This window comes from Lupinus angustifolius, chromosome LG18 (genome assembly GCF_001865875.1).
Source record: "Lupinus angustifolius cultivar Tanjil chromosome LG18, LupAngTanjil_v1.0, whole genome shotgun sequence".
In the NCBI taxonomy this organism is placed as follows: Eukaryota; Viridiplantae; Streptophyta; class Magnoliopsida; order Fabales; family Fabaceae; genus Lupinus; species Lupinus angustifolius.
In genome coordinates this window covers 2,456,028-2,479,241 of record NC_032026.1, presented here as the reverse complement: position 1 = coordinate 2,479,241, position 23,214 = coordinate 2,456,028, and the positions used below count along the sequence as shown (strand labels likewise).

The 23,214-nt window shown below is 32.5% G+C and overlaps 1 protein-coding gene across 2 annotated transcripts; it reads left to right on the top strand.

Moving 5' to 3' along the window:
• Positions 5,108 to 11,566, top strand: LOC109332094 (E3 ubiquitin-protein ligase At4g11680-like). 2 transcript variants are annotated; one of them, XM_019566914.1, is made up of 5 exons: positions 5,108 to 5,842; positions 8,848 to 8,970; positions 9,122 to 9,254; positions 10,686 to 10,850; positions 11,271 to 11,566. In XM_019566914.1, the coding sequence occupies exons 1-5, from the start codon at positions 5,298 to 5,300 to the stop codon at positions 11,430 to 11,432; spliced, it is 1,128 nt and encodes a 375-aa protein (XP_019422459.1). In that variant the 5' UTR covers positions 5,108 to 5,297; the 3' UTR covers positions 11,433 to 11,566. The 2 variants fall into 2 exon arrangements, with proteins under 2 accessions (XP_019422459.1, XP_019422461.1); XM_019566916.1 differs by having other exon boundaries at positions 5,113 to 5,842; positions 8,851 to 8,970.

The window sequence follows — 23,214 nt, the reverse complement described above, 5'->3', positions numbered from 1 at the left end:
AAAAGTACCAACAGGGCGAATATCGCAATACTTGTTGTCACTCATAAACTGTTTTTACTGATACAATTATTTTAATGGATACTTATAGAATAAGTATTTTGTCATCTATACTTAAAGAGTCTAATAAATGGACCCTCAAAATTGTTTTTTTGTAATAACAACAATTGAAAAAATAATGGTTTATTAGAAAATCATGCAACATGCTTTTGTTTTCATAACTAGTGATTGAGAGGGAATTATAAATGAATTAAGAAGTTTATTTCATACAAGAAAGCATTTATGTTTCATTTGGTTGTACAAGAGAAAGTAAGAAGAGAGAAATAAGTGAGAAAAAGATTAGAAAGAGAGAAATAGATGAGAAATAAAGTAGATTTTAATGTTGTTTGATTTTAGATAAAAAGAAAAGAAAGAGAAGACAAAGATTTGTATGAAACCTCTTGAATAGAGATCTCGTATCCCAAACAATGTTTTAAATTTTATTCCACACCAATCAAAACATTTTATGTCAATTAAAAAAATTAAATATATTAATTATTTTTTCTGTTTTTGTTTTATTGTCATTGGCGTGAAACAAAATTTAGGACATAGTTTAAGATAATATATTTTTCTTTCATTTTCTGTTCAAATAAGAGGAGAAACAAAATGCATGAGTCTCATTGCACTTTTTTCTCTCTCTTCTCATCCTCTCTTGTAAATCAAATGAGAGAAATATATTATTTTTCTTCAACTTCTTTCTCCTCCTTCTCTTTCTCTCCTCTTTCTATCCTACCATAGAGCATTAAGGTTTGAGGAGTTTTTCATAGGATAATATCTAGTAGTCTCTATATGACAAATCCTTAATTGCAAAACCATTTGAGATGAATTTATAATTCTTTTTTATTATTTTATATTCTTATAATCAATTTTCAACAAATTTTGTCAAACACATCTTTAATTTTTGACTTTTTAAACTTTAAATTACTTTTTAGTCTCAACCAATTATCCTAATCAAATCCTATGTAGATCATAAGATCATTTGTATGGTTGCTCAAATTTAGAGATGGTAAGGTAAGTTAGGACAAGATTTGTGTTTACCCATCAAAATCTCATACCCGAACTCTGTGGGCTTAAAAAAGACTAACAATTTTGCACTCATCGGGTTTCGAGTACTGAACTCGTATCAAAATCCATCAGAAACTTGTCTCTCATCATTTGAATTGTGTTTCGGTCGGGTACGAAGTTGAATATCACTTATATCAAACCTGACCCCAAACTCATTATTTAAAATCAAGGAAAACCTGAACCCAAATTCAATTAAAATGAGCTTTTCCCATTAAATTTGGGCTAGACAGGTACCCACAGTTTCGAGTTAGATTCTGTCCTTGTAAGTGAGAGGCACCACCACACCACAGTAAAAGACCTTAGATCCAAATTTCTCTATAACCAACACTGCTACACCCAATATAATAGCTCTAAGATTTGCATGCAACCAAATAGACCCATGAGAGGAGTCAAAAGGTTGACCAGAAAATGGAAGATTAGAAGTCATGTATGACCTAACTTCTTTTATGATCAACTTTAATTTCTTTAATAATATTGAAATACCCTATCAGCACAAGTTAAATAAAATAATAAACGAGAGAAAAACTTGTGTTGAGACGTATGTATGTGAGACAGTCAATAAAATCTTGCCAATATATTAAAAATTTAATTCTAATTAAAATTTAATCATACAAGATAGCACCAAAAAATATAAATATATTTGTCTCTAAATATAACGTGTTGTATGTATTTACATGTAAGTCTTTCTCTAAAAAACGGTAAACATAAAATAATGAAAGAAAAGTTGTAAATTTCATATTTGTCGATTGAATAGTGAAATCATGCGACATTTGTGATTGATCTTATAGTATAGTGGTTTAATAGGTAGTTCACTAATTAAATTTCATACCAATAAAATTATATATATATATATATATATATATATATTATACTAACATCATATTTAAAATCTAATAAAAAGGGAGAGATCCACTTACTCTACATCTTAGTCATTAATTGTAGGGGAATCAAATAGTTTAGATCTATTCACTAATTCAAACCATTAGATTTCTCCATAATTGATGACTAAGATGTGGATGAAGTTTTTAAAACTTACTCTTAGAGTAAGTGAATCTCTATCATAAAAATGGGTAGTAAATACTTTTATTTATACCAATTGTAAAAAAAATGGTTTGGTGGTAGAACATGTTTTAGAATTGTAAACAAATAAAATCGTTATGCGTTCGATAATCCACAACAACATTTTTGGTAAAAGTTAAGTCCATTTCAAAAAAAATAAAATGAAGTGAAAATCGACTATATGACTGTTACGACTTAAATGAAAATTAGTTGATATGACTGCTACGTTTTAAATGAAAATTGACAAGTAGGCTTGATTTTGACTAAAATAATTTTATGATCAGTATAATTGTTATGTAACATAATATGGAGATCAATTCATTGGTATTCTAATTGAATTGGCCGATACAAATTTTGTAATTATTGTGAAAGGTAATATTTGGACTGCCATATAAAATTATATTGCTTATTTGGAAGAGTAAAATATATTAATCATAATAATTCCCATAATCTAAAACTTCATGTTTTTTATAAGATAATATGGAAGAGAATATATTATATGTAGATAAAAGTTTTGTGTCTAGATGAAAATATTGTGTTAGATTTGGGTTCTTCCTAATCTATAGAATATAGTTTCTTCTCGAGTAAAAAATGAAGAAAATTGTACCCAAAAAATGAAGAAAAAAATGTTGTTTATCATTGGGAAAAGTGATGATCACATTCGACAAAACTAGATTGTACGTATTAGCTTGCAATGTGTAGATGATAGTGATAAGTTTATATGTGTATAGGTAGCTTACTAAACTAGATTTATTCAGTAAAACTAGCTTTTTCACTAAAGAAATTTAATTCAAACTAATAGTCATCCTTCAAGTTAAAACCCCTTTTCTTTTATTTTTAAATTTTATTTATGATTTTGTTTGTTTTAGCATTCAATTTTTTTTCCTAACAATGAAGAAGAAGAATTTGTTAAAATAATATATTCAACCATAACATTTGATTAAAAAAGAATTGAATTATTCTTATCGATTCTTCTATCTTTTGAGTTTTCACCCAATTCATATTTTTTAACCAGAATAAAGAATTGGACAGTGTTTTTTTTTGCGTTATTTATTTATTAATTATATAATTATTAATTGGAGTATAGATAAATTAATATCAAAATTACCATCCTTTATTTTAATATTTTATTTTTAATTGTATACAATATTTTATTTATTTGTGAGATAGTGTGAGAGATAAGGTGAGACAAGAAAAATAATAATTTTTAATTGAAGATAACTAATGCAATTTTTAAAAATTTTGAAAGGTAAAATTGATAAATAAATTATTGAAAGCTACTTTCACTTTCTAAACGTCATTTTTTAAGTAGTTTCCAAACTCTACAAGTTCCTTTTCGAAAGCTACAAGCTCATTTTTTTAAGTTACAAACCCCTTCCATTTTTTATTTACCGAATAAATTGAGTAGCTTGTTAACCGAGTCAAAAAATTACAAGATACACACTTACATTGTTGGATAATGCCTTTATTATACATATTCTTTCATGATATATGAGTTTCCGAATATTTATGTCATTTCAGATAAATTTCTTATTATATTTAACTACTCAAATGGAAATAAAATTAACCCATACACAAAATATTTTACACAACAAGTTGAATAAAATTTAATATTTTCTTAATTATTAGATGATTATATAATAAGAAAACTATTTAAGGTATTTCCTTAATTACTAAGGTGCCTTTATCATATATATTCTTTTATTCTATATGTCTTTCTAAATATCCATGTCATTTTACATAAAATATATTTTACTATATTTAATTATTCAAACATATAATATAAATGATGTCTTTCACATAATTAGCCAATAAAATTTAAGTATTTTCTTAATTATTAAATGATTATATAAAGCACAAGTGGAATCTCATATTGTAATCTATATGATTCCTGCTAGTTTTTAACATGCAATATCTAAAGAAAGATACTCAAAAATAGTAGTTAGTGTGTATTAAAAAGAGTGTGATATTTATATGTTATTTGTGTAAAAATTCATACACAATTATTACATTATCTACTATTCATTTAGAGTATTTTTTAGAAAGTCAATAATGATTAAAAATAAATAGTAAATGATACGGTAACAATATATAAAACTCATAAATTATTAATATATACGTCTTTTCTGTATTAAGAAAGGAAAGTTATTGTGATAAAAAATGGGAGTTAGTGTAGTGGTAAGGAAAATGATAGTTATTCTAATTAAATATGTTTGATGAATTATTTAATCATAATGTATAAAACTCATATATTATTTTTTTACTCGTTAAAAAAGGATAATTATTGTGATAAAAAATGGTAGTAGTATATTGGTAAGAAAAATGACATATCTTACAAATCCTCCTAAAGTAAGCAGAAGGCAAAATCCCAAATTAAAATTGAAATTTACAACAATTCATTCTATATAGAAAAATAAGTTTATTTCTGCCCGAGCAGTCCCTAAAAATATTTTTTCGGTTTAAGGAAATTTCATATATTTTATTTTTTATTATAAATATTCTTTATTTTTATTCTATAGAATATATATATTTCATATCCTTATTATCCTTGCAATCTTGTCCGAGCCGGGAACATCCACAGGTAAGTGGGACTAACTCTCCCAACAAGCATTTTTTCCATCCACAAGACTCGAACCCAGGTTCTTGCTTAAGGGGAATCAAGCATGTACCACTTGAACCAACGTCCGTTGGTCTTGGGGAGTATTTATGAATACGTCAAATAATAATTTTGAAATTTAAAATATATAATAATACTTATGGAAAAATACATCAATTTAGCTAAGAAGATAACAGTTTTTGTTAAACAATTGCACCAAAAAACAAATTAAAAAATTTGAACAAAAAAAACAAAACAAAAAAGGACAAAAACGGAGTGGATAAGGATCTTGATGTACACGAAAACTGATTAGCGATTTTGACATAGAAAAACAAAAAGAGAAATCATAGTTGTAATATAATTTCTGTTTTCACTTTTCAGACAACAATTTTCCTTACATTTCACGTATAAAACACCGACACATAAATCATCATTTCCGAAAACGGTTATTTCTCTAAGAATCGAAAAACAAAACTAACATGTCCTGAACTGACTCACCGAGTCACGGGTTTCAAATAAAATAACATAAAAATAATAACTCATGGCGGCGACAGTTTCATCGAACCGCTACTCCGATGACGGCGCCACTAATCGGACACCGATTCTCGGAAACTCCGGCAGCTCCTCCGACGAATCTAACCGATTCTCGCGGCGAGGTATACGTCAAGCGGCACGGTTCCTCCGCCAAGCGAGTGGCCAGAGGATGATGCGGGAGCCGTCGATGATGGTGAGAGAGACGGCGGCGGAGCAATTGGAGGAGCGGCAGAGCGATTGGGCTTATTCGAAGCCCGTGGTGGTGCTGGATATTCTCTGGAACTTTGCGTTTGTTGTTACCGGCGCTACGGTGTTGATTCTGAGTGTGAATGAAACTCCGAGCATGCCTTTGACGGTGTGGGTTATTGGTTATGCTCTGCAGTGTATTCTTCATGTGGTTTGTGTTTGTATTGAGTTTAAGAAGCGGAGAAGGACTCGGAGGGAAGAGTCGAACGCCGTGGCGGTGCAAGATGGTGTTGATGGAAGTGTGGATTTGAGCTCTGGTTCTGGACAATATCAGTTAATGTCTCAATTGGATGAAGAGGGTACAAGGTGATTTTATTATCTGCATCATTACTCATTGTCATTTTGAACTTCAAATTTTTAGGGTTCAGTTTTGTTTTTTCATGCATTACTCATAGATCCTGAATGAGAAGAGTAATGGAATATATCACTTATGAAGTTTATTTAATTAACAAAACAATCTACTTATAATTAATCAAGGGTTTGTGACAGGAATTGTGAGTAAGTATAGGTTGTTAAGTGGTTTTGGATTGCATCATATGATGCTGCCTCAGCATCTCGACTGTGGTGACTGCTGCAATTGCACCTGGCGGTGATTGCGTATTGCATTTGCGCGCATCAGCTGATCACGGTCGCAATGCAACCACATGAGTTCAACTGTATTTAAAACCCCACATGTAAATGCATGGGATAAAACAAGTTGTTTTTTCATTAATGGAAGTGATTTATTGATGTAAATTGATGTGTGTGTGGTTATGGAGCCAGTTAGCGTAGGTCCAGACAAGATTTGGGTCAAATGCTTGATCAATTAAGCCACAGACCGAAGATATGGAGAGTTTATTTTAGAAGGAAGGACGGGGCATGGATCAATAAGATATAGGAGGAGTTAGTAGTTATGATAAGCGCGAAATAATGGGGTCAGAAACCGATTTTTTATTGACAGATAGTGGAGGGAGAGAATTTGTCTTGCAGTTTAGGAATATTTGGGCCACAGGCTTGGGCCCTAAGCTCTGGGAGCTGAGGGACTTTGTTCGTTTGTTGTTTGTCTTTCTTAGTGTTGTGTTATACATATCTTATAGAGACATTCCTCTTAGAAATGTTATCCTCCATTTTCAGATTATTAATCAAAAGGTAACAATTAAGCTTTTGTTTCATTATTGAGTTGCATTATGCGGCTAATGAGAATTTATGAGTGTCTGATCCTGTTTGTCATATTTATGATAATACTACACTAAGTTGATGCCTGATGTAGGCTTTGGTTCCTATTATTGATTGAGCCATATAATTAGGAGTAGTGGGTTTCTTTTCTGCTGTTTAAGGAACCTACGTGCTTTCATATATTTCCTATGGTGTAATGAAACTCCTTTGAACTAGTTGGAATTAAATGATATGTTAATTGAATTAAGAAAAAAATGGCTACATTGATTGAAAAACCGAGAAATCCTTTAAGCAACATTTGAAAGAGCCTTATATCAATTTTTGCTTTCTGATGATATGTGCTGCTAGTCACATTAAGTAATAAATACCCATGTTTGTTGAAAAATTGAGAACTCCTTCAACCAACATTTCAAAGAGCCCATATAGCAGTTTTACCTTTCTCAACAATTAAGGTAAAAAATAAATCAGTTAGAGAATAAATCAAATGGTTTTTTCTAACATCTCGAAACCCGCCTTGGTGAAATGATAAGGTGTGACTGTTCAAAACCTGTAAACAACCTCTCATGGGATAAGGCTGCATATCTTTACTCTCTCTAAATCGCACCAAGTGGCAGTGGGAGCCTCATGCATTTGACCACCTTTTTCCCGTCTTGAAATCCTATTATATCTGAAAATATCTTAAGTATGGCTGAAACTACTTTGAGTGATTGAAAATGATGCTCGAAATTTAAGTTCAATTGTAGAAAGAGATGGTAAAGGTGTCATGTGATAATTACCCAAGTTCTCAATCCGTAGAATTTATATACGATAGAGAAGAAACACTTTGGAGCCTCAATGGGTGGAAGTCACTAGGTGTAAATCAGTATTCAGCCGTGGTTTTCTTAATGTTAAATTGTAGATACAAGATGGTATGGGATAAGTGTTATGTTTTTTAGGTTTAATTTCAAAAGTTGTTTGAGATTAACTAACTTTTGCCATTATTTAATATGATTTTTTTCTATTATGAATTTGCCTCTTAACTCAAACTAAAGAAATAATTTAATTTTTTATGCATATGAATAGTATTGTGGGTTGAAAGTTGAACCATAGTTATCGATTGTGGTGCGGAGCGACCTACCCAAAAACGCTACAGTGGTATAGCTGCAGATAGTGGCTGCTATACCAGAGAGAGCAGATATAGTAAACATAAATTTCACATATATAATTAATGCTTTAAATTTATAATTTACTGACACGGTTACCATTAATGTGAAGTATAACTGATAACAATAATTTAGTAATAATAAATGCCATCGAAATAGAGATGGGCTTTGCTAGAGAAGGCTGAAATGGAAGCTAGACCAGAGCAAGGGGCTGCATGAAACGTGTGGGACGCTAGGAACTTGCTAATACTGAGTGCAGAGAGTGATTATAGAATTTGCATTCGTAACGAGTGATTATAGAATTTGCATTTATTCTGTAACTGAAACAAGGCTAGGATAAAGCTGAAACAAGGCTAGGGATTTGCATTCGTAACGAGTGATTATAGAATTTGAACTTATATTTGTGATGATACAAGGCCGAGAACTTGCATTTGTGAGTGCAGAAGGCTGTGAAAATCCCTGTCTGTGCCTTGGGTTTGTGCACAGAAGAAGGTTGATCTCTGTGGCTGCAAAAGCTGTTGTGCAAGGAAGAAGGATTTCTCAGTCTGTGCAACAGCCATTCTAAGTAAGGGTTAAATTGAGATCTGCTGGTTTAAGTGAGGGTAAAAAAAATATTTCGTATGATAGCGTGAAATAGAATTTGCTAAAGAGGGCAAGTCAGAATTTTCATGAATTAAAGTGAGGATAAAATTGTAAGAAAAAATTTGAGGGACACAGCAGAAAAACCCAGCATCAGAGTCGCGACAGGAGGCGATAGTGGCTGTGACAGGCCGCTGCACAAAAAATCGATGTGGCGCATGTGATGTGACATGATGGTGCGATAACGGCACTATCATGCACATGATAACCCCGGTCGAAACAGTATGTCCAATTTATGTTAGCTTGTGTTATTACATTGACCATGGAAAGAAAAATTATTATTGTAAATTTACTATGAATCTGTGATTATTTCATGAGTATTCTGGCTCCCACCCCACTTCTCACTATGTATTTTTATTTTCATCTTTTTCTAAGCAGTATGGCGAAGCGTTTGGAATCAGCCAACACAATGTTTTCATTTATTTGGTGGGTCGTTGGATTCTATTGGGTTTCAGCTGGTGGTCAAGATTTGGCCCAAGATTCTCCTCTGCTATACTGGTTTGATCTCTTTCACTCTCTCATGCAACTTGCTCATATATATATATATGGCATTATATACTCTATTTGTAATATACTTCCCTTTTGGTTAATCTACTGTTAATCTGTTATTATAGTTAAATACTTTTCACGAAATGCACTTGCTTTGCAGGCTATGCATAGTTTTCCTGGGGTTTGATGTTTTCTTTGTCGTTTTCTGTGTTGCACTGGCCTGCTTCATTAGCATTGCCGTTTGCTGTTGCCTTCCATGCATCATTGCACTTCTGTATGCAGTTGCAGACCAGGCAAGTCATGGTTATTATAGGTTCTTGTTTGGGTTGGTATATGAATGTATGAAACTAGTTCCTTGAATAAGTGTTTGTTTCTCTAATTATACTCAGTCAGTGTCATTTTCTGATCCTTAAAAGGAAATCAGTAAAATTTATGGCTCAAGATATTACGTATTTATGAATTTATTGAGGCTAAATGACATGGAAGGATGAAGCTAGAATGGCCGCAATTTCTATTTGGTATTAAAGAGAGATCTATATGCTTGTTTGTAGGGATCTATCTAATTTTGGGGTTTAGACAGGGTTTGGTTTGATGGACTAATTCTGTCTTACAGCGGCAACACTAATTAATTTAAATCGGAATTTTTCCTTGTCATGGTGTGACATTAATAGGATCCGTTTAAAATATAAGATGCTGAGCAGAACTTCTGAATTAATGAAAAGATTGTGAAGGTTGAAGGATTGTGTCATGTATTATGTCATTCATATGAGTTGTTACAAAGGAGAAATATCACATTTGTTTTTCTTCTGAAGACTATCAAACTAAGCTAAGCCTTAGGATCAGGAGCTGAAGAATTATGTTTATGACTTCCTAGGGGGTGAAGAGTTTGTACTTATGTTGCAGACCAGTTATCCCTTTAGCTTGCCTCTTGCTTAGCCTGCTAGTAACTAATTTTTGTATACGATAGTCTTACTAAAATTTTCCGTCTTTCTGGAAAATAATAGGAAACAGTGTCGTGAATACATTAGGATGAAATAATTTTGTTATCATGATTAAACTAGGGAATGATTTTAAGGAATCTGACATCTGCTACCATGTGGCTTATGGTTGCTTCTTGACTTTGAATTATTTTGTTTTATATAATATAAAGTATGAAGCATATCATGCTGAACTCTGTTTCTGTGCAACTTGTAATTCAAAATTTACTTTTAATAAGTCGTAGCTAATTTTACTCACTGCCTGTGATTTGTAAAAGCTAAACTTTTTAAGGTTGATTTATTGGGAAATCTTTGGAGAATGCTTATAAACTTGTATCCCTTGGATTCTTTCAAGTGTGGAAGTAATGGTGAAAGTATATGATTTAACCTATGCTTATTTTATTATAGATACCTTTATTTATCCAGCGGTTTTGTATGCTTCATTCAGGTTGCCATTTTTTACTTTCTAGGATCTGAGAAGGATGAATTTAACCATATGACTTGTTTTCCTACAACCTGATTGTGGATGTATCACTAATAAATGATATGATAATTCCATCTTGTTGGCTACGTGTTGATGGGTGACTATTTCTTAAATTTGAGCTTGTGTATTTGATTGGACTTGATGACATTGTTTTGCAGCGTAAGAGTATTTATATGAGATACTTTTTTTCGGAATTTGTTAGTTACTCTGTTCATGGCCTTCATTCATGTCTTTCTCTCCTTTTCTGTGGTTCCAAAAAGCAGGATGGGGCAACGAAAAAAGACATAGAGCACTTGTCGAAATACACATTCCGAAGAATTTCCAATGATGCGAAACTTGCTGGTAATCCCGAAGGACCTGCTGGTGGAATAATGACCGAATGTGTGGCTAATTCACCTACTGAACATGATATTTGTGATGGAGATGCGGTATGTTTTACTTTTTTGTTATAAGCAGGCATGAACTTTTATTCTTTATCCTAGTGCTCATGTTGCTGTCTCTCACTAGATATTATTTCAATATATTCTGAGTGTAGACCATGTAATGTTTTAAACATAGCCTCTATCACGACTGGAAACCCTCCAACCACCGAGGAGTTCCATTGTTACCGATGCATGGGAAGAGTGGAGAGGCATAAGCGAGACCCCATGTCTTGAACCAAAACGTGTTGTCTCCCTTGTGACTCTCCACACTTCCTATGTCCCTTAACAATGGAACTCCCTGTAGTTGGAGGCTCCACGGTCGGGTCCAATAGTTCCATCCTTTTTTCTGTCATGGTTTTCCTATACAACATCTGTTCCTCTGGTATTCTGCCAATGTAACCTTTTATTTTGGGTGGTAAACTGTAGGAATGTTGCATCTGTCTTTCAGAATATGAAGATGGAGCTGAACTAAGAAAACTTCCTTGTGGTCACCACTTTCACTGTACCTGTGTGGACAAATGGCTGCATATTAATGCTACTTGCCCTCTCTGCAAGTATAACATCTTAAAATGTACAGAGGAAGTGTAGAAGATGCCAGAAACAAATTTTCTAGCACCCTTTTGTGAATTTGCATATGATTTGGTTCACATTATTATATGGTTCAACTACAATAGAAACAACATGTTAATAATAATACTTTAATACAGGTCATTATTGCTGCTTCTGCTATGCGCTTTTTTATGCTAATAGTTTTTGATTATTTTTTTGGTACTATCAAAAGTATTTCCTCATCCTATGGATAAGAAATTAATCCTTTTCAGGGTATATGGTTCCTCCTTTCAACAAGCGTCGCTCCCAGGAATCGAATCGTTGACTTTTTAGTCATCCTGGGGATCTAGTGGACCTTACACTATTAGACAAATACATTGTTGGTAGGTTTTGATTATTTTTCATTATGGTGTCTTCTAACTGATTGTGTATATTCACAATTTGGTTATAGATTTATCAGTATACTGCCTTATGAGTCCCTTGGGGTGGTTTATTATGTCTCATTCTCATTAGAATTTTTGAGCAAATGTTTAGTTCAACCACACACCCCAAAGGTTATTTTTCTTAACATTTTGCAATCAGAAGGTTGAAGTTTGTTTCTCACTTAAGCTATGTGTGAATTGCTGATTCGAATGATGAAGAATAAGCCTTGTTGTATATTGAGTGGCTACAAGCTCAATCCAGTGAAGAACTGATTTTAGGACATTTGCTATGTAGCATTAATTCTTAATGATAATAAAATGGTAGTAGTTGCACATTGCGATGGGAGCATATTTGTTGTCTCGTATTATTTCATCTGTCATTAGTTGTGATTGTGTCATTAAGAAGATTTTATCTAAAAGATGTATGCATTATATTTAATCGGAACTGAAGTTGAATTCAAAGGCTGACCGAATCGAAATTTACGATTGAATTAGCTTTAGATTTAAAACCGAGTTCGGGTATAGAAAAATAACCCAACCAACATTAGGGTCGGTAAGGCTTGGCCCAACGCGCACCCTTACTCAAAGTTATTAGGATTGTTCTTTGCTCTTCCTTACATATAGCTATTCTTCTTAACCTCATTATTAGTTGGAAGCTTCAACTCAAACCTCCTTGAATAAATTATGTCAAATATTGGTTAGAAAAACAATAAAATAATTTATTGCTTGATAATCTTAATAATTTCACTCAAACCTCCCTGAATACATTGTCAAATTATAGTTAGAAAAACAATAAAATAATTTGTTGCTTGATGATGTTAATAATTTCTTTTTAATCTTTCCTCACTTAATTGATAGAGCAATTTGAGGAAAAACTACAGTTATTTATTCGAAGAACTAGATGTCCAAATACACTTTAATTAATTAACAATAAGATTTTAATTAGGTTTAGACCATGGTTATTAGGACTGGACCGAACGATCCGACCGTTGACCGCTTGTTTTTATGGTCCCGTACTAGCCAATAAACTGGAATCATTCTCAGACCATTTCTGGCCGGTTTTAATCCGGTCAAACTGGGTTAGACTGGGTAAACCCTGAATAACCCGGTTGGTTAGACCGAACGGTCCAACTATTTAAAAAAAATAAAATAGAAACCATAAAACAAAAGAGTAAAACTTAGAGAAGGTCACAAACAAATCCAAGAAAGAAGAAATAGAGAGAAATGAGAAAATCTAGCAACCACTGTCCTTCGCTAGAGATGGCAAAACGGGCCGCCCGACCCGTTTAGCCCGCGCCTGCAAATGCCCGTAAAAATTTAAGCGGGCCGGGCATGCCCGCATTGACTTAACGGACAAAATTCAATGCCCTGCCCGTTTTATAACGGGTAACGAGCGGCCCGCGGACATTGTTGAATAATTAAAAAAATAAAAAATTCATATAATAAATGAAATTAAATTAAACAAAGTAGTTGAAGATAAAAAAGTAACAATTTTTTTTGATATTTTATATGAAGACTAACAAATTACATTAGATCATAACTTATTTAAAATTTTCTTACTTTTTCCTTAACTTAAATTTATGGGTCGCCTGCATGCCCAACGGAAATGTCCGCTAACTTGGTGGGCAAAACGGGCCGGGCGAAACGGACAATTGGACAAAAAATGTATGCCCCGCCCGCAAAGAAATGCGGGCTATGCGGGCACGCCCGCGGGCAAAGTTTGTTTTGCCATGTCTACTGTTCGTATCGCCGTCTACTTTGCCGTTTACATCGCCGTCTACTTCGTTGTTTGCATCATCATCCTTCTCTGTTCGTTGTTGCCTTCCAATGTTTGTGCATTGTGGACTTATGGTGGTATGAACAAATTTCTTTGTTTGTGTTATTGTTTAATGATATACCTTTCATTGTTTGTCCTTGTCTTTTAATTAAATATTGAACTCACCCACTAACTCTCTCTCTTCCCCAATCATATTGACTACCTTATCAACATATATACGTGGTAACTGCAAAGTGTGTCCACAACTCACTGTGTATTTAGTATTTAAAGTTCTTATTAATGCTAACTTCTAAAAATTTATGATTCAATATTAGTTCTTGGTTTTAATCTCAATATAATTTTAGTAAATAAGTTTTAATGTTAAATTTTGTGATTTGATGTATTGTTTGTGAATTATTATTAAACTTTTTTTCTTAAGAAGATGTAGATAATTACACTTTAACTGCATTTCTAACCGGTAATGTCAATTTTGGATCTAATGAAGACAATAATACTTGGATGAATTAGAATGTTTAATCTGAGATATTGTGTTTTGATTTATAATTTTAATTATGTAACTTAAACTTGTTTGATGTACTTTTATTTTGATTTATATATGTATGCATTACACAAAGCATGACATTGATAAATATGTTATTCACTTATTTCAATTCATTATATAATATATATAATTATATATGATATTATAAAATCATCCGGTCTGACCGAACGTCTAACCTGTTAAACCGGTTAGAACCTATATGGGACCTCTTCCGGGTTGATGTCCGGCTCAGGTTTCATAACATTGGTTTAGACACTCGTGTATTGCACGTGTTACAAAACGCAAGTTAGATGTTTTGAAATAAAAAAAAGTATTCACTAATTGAGTAAGAGTTTTTAATATTATCATTATATCATCTATAATTCATATTTAATCATTATTGATTCATCTAAAAAAGTAATATAAATGAGTAGTAAATGATATAATGAATGTGTATAATATTTACATTAACAATGCACAAATATTAACTATTGAAACAATAGATATTAATATGATGTAAATAATATTAGAAATTAAAGAGCAAAAACAAAAGAAATGTATTAAACGAATAGAATTGAATTACAAAAAAAAAAGTTTGAAAGATATTCTATAGAAAATATAAGGGAATTAAATCTACCTAACTCCTAACTAATTAACTAGTTTATTTTACACATGTTTTAGTCTCGAAAATACAAAAAGTAACTGAATTTAAACTAATTACTAATTCAATACAATATTAAAACCCAAAATTATATTCCAGCACCACCCCTCAAACTAGAGAGTATATGTTGACAACTCTTAGCTTGGACAAAAGATGATTGAATGGAGAATGCTCCATTGCAAGGATATTCTTTGACATTATGTTGACATGTCTTTTTGGTTGCACTATTTCACAATGTTATTAAAACCGGTTCGGACGGCCGGTTCAACTGGAGAACCGACCAACCAGTCCCATAACCGATACGAAACAAGTGTTGTGCCAGCTAAGCATCAAAACCGGTGTAAATTGGAGAAAAACCGGGGAACCGGCCGGAATTTGATTGAACCGGCCGGTTCATATATGTAATTTTAAAAAACCCCACATAGGCTGGAGCATCAAAACTGAATGATCTTGTCTTTGTTCGCTACAACTTGAGGCTACAACAAAGGTATTAACCAATATATATATATTATATATATATATATATATATATAAGATATCAAAATTATGACCCAATGAATTTAGAAACATTTGAGGATTATTCTCATTTTATATTGGAGAAGTCGCCACCATTCCTAACTTATGAAGAGATTGAGGCCTTACGAAATGATCTTGCAAATATTTCTATCCAACCCTCATCTGATGACATTGGTATGTTTTTTATTGCATTGTCAGTTTTGGTTCTAATAACTAATTTATTTTATTGTTAACTTGTATGAAAATTGATGTATGAAAAAATGATATTGTTGTAGATCAATTAAATTTAGAAGATGATGATGATGCACAACTCAACCCTGTGCAGAATGTGAACCTAGTTGAAGACAACATTAGTCAAGCTTTGGACTTAAATGGTGAAGAAATAGAACCTCAATATGAAACAACTTTGACTCATTGGTGTTAAAGTTTTAAATATATAATATGTTTTCTAGACTGAGTTATGAACTTGTGTCATATGTTTCGAGTTTGTTAAGTAAGACAAGTACTTGTGGATTACTATTTGTATTTGTAATTTAGACTCTGGATTTATTAAAGTTATTTGTTTATGAGAATTCTTACTTTGACTATAAATATGGATTATAAATTTGAGTATCTACATATTAGATAATTTTTGTTACAGGTTTATATATATATAAGTATGTATGTCTTGTTTAACCGGTTTAATCCCATGCGGTTTAATTACTGAACCACTGGTTGAACCACTAAACCAGTACCCTCACCGGTTTGATGACCGGTCCGGTTTTAATAACATTGCTATTTCAGCACCTTGATTATCATCGGAAGCAATGAGATTTACCTTTACACTTTAGTTACTCTTCTTCAAGAATACCATATACTTTAGAAAAAATACAAAGAATGAGAGTCAAAGAAGACTTGATTACTGAAATTGAAAGTAATTATCATAGGAAGCAATGAGATTTACCTTTACATTTTAGTTACTCTTCTTCGAGCATACCATATACTGTAGAAAAAATACAAAGAATGATTGTATAGAATGAGAGTCAAAGCAGACTTGATTACTGGAATTGAAAGTAATATTGTTGTTATCAAGAGTCAATGCAACAGAAAGAAGATCAAATGATATTATTGCTAAAAAATATCATCTTGATTTTTTGGCCAAAGAATGAGAGAAATCTAGAATGTGATGAAATATGAATAATACTTATTCAAGAATACCATTTTTGTGTTTGGACAAAGAATGAAAAAAATTTAGAATATGATGAAATATGAGCAATACCTGTTCAAGAATACTATTTTGGTTTTTTAGCCAAAGAATATGATGAACTATTATCATTTTTTGCTTAAGAATGAAATATGAGCAATTTTGCTAAAAAATAAGAATAGAATAATATGAAAGATATTGATAAAGAAAGAGAGCAAAAAAATGAATAAGAACTATTTATTTTGACTTAAAACTTAGTTGTTGAACTGAGAAGCATGAGCATCCTTTTGAACAATTGCACTTTCTTCTTCCAACACTTCTTTCCTTGAACCCCTTGAACAACTCTCCTCCTCTACACCATGGAAGACATAATTACATTGTTCTAATATCATATTAGAAATCAATAAGCAAGAAAAGAATCGTCTATTTCATTCATTGAATGAGTTGAAATAAAAAAAATTAGTAATGTATTATATAAAAATACAATAGACTTAATCATACCTAACTCCTAATCAATATATTTTACACATGCTTTATTCATGGAAATTATACAAAAGGTAACTGAGTTTAAACTAATTACTTTTGGTACTACCAATGGTGCTCTCTCACCTTTTTGGAAAAGAAACTAATCTCTTTCGGGGTTTAAGGTTTCCCCTTCCAACAAGTGTTGCTTCCAAGAATCAAACCATCGACCTTGGGAACTCAGTGGAGCCTTACACTAATAGACCAAGACCTTGTTGGTATTTAAACTAATTACTAGCTCAATAGAATATTAATCCAAAATACAAAAATATTTCAACATCCCTCACAAGTTAGAGAGTGATTGTTCACAACTCTCAACTTAGGCAAAAGATGATTGAATGGAAAAGACTTCAAATATTTTGTTAGAATTTTTTTAATTAATTTCTCGCTACGTGTCTTTGTACAAGTCTCTCTATCCAACTTGCATATGTTACACATATGTCATTGTTCACTAATTTCAACCAATGCTCATGCAAATTAAGGATTACATAGAATGAAAGCCAAAGATGACTATTAAATAGAAGAAACTTAGTGAAATTAAAAGTAATAATGTTGTTCATCAAGAACCAACACAATATAAAGAAGATCAAATGACATTATTGATATCAAGAATATCATCTTGGCTTTTTGGCCAAATAATGAGAGAAATCTAGAATATGATGAAGTATGAACAATAATATTTGTTCAAGAATAACAATATTCAAGATTACCATCTTGATTTCTTGGCCAAAGAATGAAAGAAATCTAGAATATAAATAATATTTGTTCAATAATAATGCTCAAGAATGTTATTAGTTTCTTGGCCAAAGAATGAAATGAAATATGGACAATATTTGCCTCAAGATTATCAAGAAGAATATAGTGAAATATGATCAATATTTACTCAAGAATAACAAAAGAAAAATATAATGAAATATTAACAATTTTGTATCAAGAAGAATATGGTGAATTGTATGCAATTTTAGCACAAGAATAACAAGAGAAAAATATGTTAAAATATGGACAATATTTGTCTCCAGAATATCAAGAAGAATTGAGAGAATAATAAAGAAATAGAGAAGAAAAAGAAACTTATTGACAAAAGGAGTGATGATGTAGCTGTCTCTCATGGTCGTAGAATGTTTTACATCAAGAAGTTGCATATTAAAAGCTTGATGGATAAACAACACATCATAGAAGATATAACTATATTTATCATATATTAGAAGTGAAAGAGTAAGAAAATGATGTGTTTCATTCATTGAATGAATTAAATGAATATAATTGAATGGATTAAAATATAATTTTTTTAACCAATCTCTTATATAGAAAATAAAAAGGACTTAACTTTACCTAACTCTTAAGTAGTTAATCTATTTTACACATATTTTAGTCATAAATATACAAAAGTTAAGTGAGTTTAAACTAACTATTAACTCAATATAATATTAATCCAAAATATGGTTCAACACATAAGTAATGTTGACTGAATTATCAAACAATAAATATTTTTATTTCAAGTAGCTTACACAATAGTATCATAAATCCGTGAGTATAATTTACTTTTAAATAAATGGAAATGACAAGTTTTGATAGAAAATTTTGTCTAATTAAATATATAAAGAAGACTTCTTGTTATGGAAAATCAATTATCATTTTCGATGTCTTCTATTAAAGGGCTAAGAAGGAGAGAAGAAAATGAGAAATGGAGGTAAATTAAGTTGAACATTTCCATTATTTGAGAGTATGAAATTAGATGGGAGGAGAGCAAAATAATAATTATGAAATAATATTTTTTATTTTCATTTAAAAATATAATTAACAATAATGTAGTTATATAATTTTACTAAAAGAATTTAGGATTTTAATATTGTCTCTAGAAAAACTTAAAATTAGGAGAACTATGAAAATAGACATATGAATGATTCTAAAGGCTCCAACAACCATTCAAAACATTTCCATAGGGTTGGAAACAAGCCGAACCGAGACGAATCAGAGCTCAGCTGGATCGATTCAGCTCAGTTCGAAACTCGACTGAAGTTCTATACGAGTTATTTTTTTAGCTCGAATCTGGCTTGGTTAAAGTTCGCGAACTATTCGGTTCACTTTGAATGGTTCATATCGACAACTCAAATAATTAATTAAAATTTTAAAAATACTTGAAAAGGTTTTATATATATAAATATTTTTATATATAATAACAATAAATATAGAAAATAATATATGGTTCCTAATAAACATAAAAATTAGTTTATATATATACAAGTCGAACTATATCCAACTCCTGCTAGTTTATTTAATGCGCTCAATTTTGAGCTCAAGTTCAGCTCATTTAGTTCATGAACCACGTTTATCGAGCTAAATAACGAATCGAGTTTCTAATGAATACCGAGTTGGTTCGGTCATTGTCAGTCCTACACTTTCCTACCTTTCATCTAACTTCGATAGGCTTTCTAAAACTATCATTTCTCTTATTCCCTTCCACAACCAAACTCTTAAACATAGTTTAGTTTTTAGCACATTCTTGGGATATTATGATGGAGTAAGGACATCGTCATGGAGAGACAAATTCTACAAAATAAAAAACAAAAAACAAAAAACAATATATAATTACACTTTTATTATTCTATTTATCATAAAATAATATTTTTATCATTAAAAATATGAAGAGAAATAAACATTCGTCTCTCCATTACTGAAGACAATTCTTTTTCATGTATAAAGATAATATTCCCACCCTTTTCTTATTCCATCACGTTAAAATGGTAGAGTCATGCATGAATGAGAAAGAAAAGATGAACAAGAAAGAAGGAGAAAAATAAAGAATGAGAATCAAATCTTTTGTATAATCTTTCTCATTAATTGAATTAGAAAATGATACAATGATTTATATATTGAAAACCAGAAAAACTAACAACCAAGTATCTAACAACTAACTATCTCAATAATGCTTTAACAACCCCCATAAGCTGGAATGTGTCATGCATTCCAAGCTTGGAAATGATTGTGTTGAACACAACGATATACTCTACTACCTCCTCTTGCTGGTAAGCGAATATTCATGTCTTAGTCTTAAAATCAATGCGAAGCAACAACGACGCTTAACCACCATGGTCAGAAGCAACTTCATCCAAAACTTAACCATCTATCTTGATATAAGCTTAACAAACCAAATCAACCATAATTGATGAAAAAGAGAAAAGAAATGGACTTTAATCTTGATCCTTATATGTTGCTTCAATGATGAGGGGAAATATTACACATTATTGTAATGTTGTGTGTTTAATGAGAGAGGTGAAAAGAAAATAGAGTATGAATGAAATGGAGATAATCGGTGGTAGGCAAATATTTAATGTAATTTTCTCTAAAGTGGTTGATAAAAACTAAATCAATTAGTTTTCTTTTCTTCCTCCTTTGCATCATCCACATATGCACACTCTAGAGCCTAATCACCCTCTTCAATTTTTAATTCTTTCTATACATTATCAAGATGACGATCATTTTCTTTAGGTTCTTTAGAAGAAGTAGCAGCACCATCATTAGTCTTCTTTGGCAAGAGCACATGGTTAATGTTAGAAATGATACCACCATGTGCAATTGTAACACCAGCTAGCAATTTCCCAAGCTCGTCATCATTCGTAACCTTCAATTGCAATTAGTCTTCTAACTTGGATTAAGAGTTGGTAACTTTTGAACAAGAAAAGTTTCTCTTATTCCAACAATAGCAGGGGCCGAAAATAATACCATGTACCTCTCCATCCACAATTTCATTTTTAATTTCACCTACTTTATGGTTCTTGAAGGTGAGATAAACAAAGTATTGAAGCTTGTGGGAAGCATAGCGAAACAACTATGTTAGGAAGAAAAGTGATTCTATGGACAATTGACTAAAATTACTCTAAGAATTTACTGAATATTCATCTTTCCTATCCTCCAAAATGGTTCATCACATAATTATATAGAAATTAGTGAAGGATCCCTACCATACAAGTGGCAGGATCTAACAAAAGGTAATAATTGCTTAACAGAAAAGTGGAATATTTTAGAGGTTAATTCATAACAAACTTCTTCTACCAGCTGGGAGTCACATGCTGCCGTTTGGGCCTTCCTCTAGGGTCTGGGCACCTATCATTGCTCATTTCTTGCAAAGAAACCTTGTCTTCAAGGTTAGGAATCTGGGCTGAGTTATGAGATTGGCCCAAATTGGAAGGACCTGAGGTGGGTTGTCCTTCGTCCCTAATGTATGCTGGGCGAGATTTCAAATTTGTGGCACCAGTTGTCTCTTTGATTTTGCCACACATCCATGATACGTTTTCATTCGACGATCCCTTTTGCGACATCCTACTGGGCGTTCAAGTTGTGGCCAGGTTTGGGGAAGCATAACAATTGCCTTTATAGCTGGCAATTGATTGCTTTAATGTGCAACGATCCACTATTAAGTGTGGATTTATAGGGCTCGAGGTAAAAGCAGATTGAGCCACTGATTTTGCACTGTTCGAGGAGGGTGGTTTCAACGAGGCCTCCTTCCAACCCTTGGATACAAAATTTTGAATCACCTTTAGATTTAATGGTCCACCTTTGTTGTACCCCACATTAGTAATTGAAGGGCTAAGTGGGTAGTTGGCTGAGACTTGAGAAGTCTTATTGCTTTCACTATCATTTCGTTTCAACACATTTTGTTTTCCCTAAACTCTCTTCTATCTTCCTTCTTCTGAAACTTTTTCACTTTCATTTAGTTTCAACACATTTTGTTTTCCCCAAACTCTCTTCTCTCTTCATTCTTCTGAAGCTTTTGGGTTTGCCCTTCCTCCCTTGAGCCCACGTTATCACCTTTTTATTTTTGTGCCACTGGACCGTGATCTTCTTGTAGAGGGAATGTGTTTAAAGTTGTTTCTTCCCCCCCCCTCCCCGTCAATAGTGTCACTGACAAGTTCTAGAAGAGGAACATGTTGTGAATTTGGGTCCCTGTAGAATCTTAGTAGAAGGGATACATGGAAGACACGGTGGCTGGTAGTGCTAGTTCATATGCAACGGAACCGATGCAGCGAAGGATCTGATACGGGCCGAAAAACCGAGGAGACAGCTTGTGACACAACCGACTTACCACAGTTATCTTTCAGTAAGGTTGAAACTTGCGGAGTACCTAGTCACCCACACTAAAGGTAATGTATTTTCTTCCAGACTGAGTTTGGGCTACCATTCTTTGTTGAGTCCGTGAAAGATTGTTTTTTAAGATGCTGATTAGTTCCTTCCTTGTGTGTAGCGTTGACCCTGCTGGACTGGAAGTTGCGGTTTTTCCCAAAAAAACTAGTCATGGCCGGAGGAGTCCGTCCATACAAAATCTCAAACGGAGAGAACCTCGTGGCCGAATGCTTGGATGTATTGTACTAGTATTCTGTCAGGGAGATGTAACACCGCGAATTTTACGATTTTGAATTATAAGATTTTATTAATATCTTTATTAATTATATATTCAAAAATGAATTTCTGGGAATTTTTCGGTAAGGAATTAGACGAAACTCTAGTTAAGTTTTAGTCTTGTAATTTTATTTCCTATTTTGTGGTAAATGTTGGTAATTTTCGGAGACAGTCGGTTCTGAACCACTGTCGGGGCCGAAATCCACTCGGTACGGCTCAAAAAGTGGTTTTTGAGTTCCGTAACTTGGAATCGAATTCCGATCACACCGTTGGCTTCGTAATCACATTTCGAGTCAAGATAGACCCTGAGCTGGTCCATATCTATTTTCTAAATATTTTTCACTCGGAATGCCGAAATCCGAAATTCTAATCGGATATTACGATCGGGCGATTTATAATATCCGATCGAGTATTAGCCGATAATACTCGAGCATGTTTATCGCACGTGTCCGCAAAGTGGTCGTTTCGCATTGGGATGCGAGATTTGCCTTTCCATAAAGCAAACCTCACATCACTCAATCTCACAATTAGCCACCTTAGGAGAGCCACCCTAGGAGATTTTCACAATCAGATTTCCCTCTCCCCTTAAACTCTCACACTTCACACTTCACTCTCACACTCTCTCATTTCCAACTTTGCAAGGAGAAGGTGAATCTCACTTCTCTCATTTTTCACCTTTCTTCTTCAATCTTAAATCCTTGATCTCTCAACATTCAACCAATGGATGTTGATGAGATTTAAGTATGTTGTTCATGAGTATGTCAAGAACATATTCAACCGTTGAAATTTTCTAAAACGCTTTCTAACTCATTTTCTCTTCAAA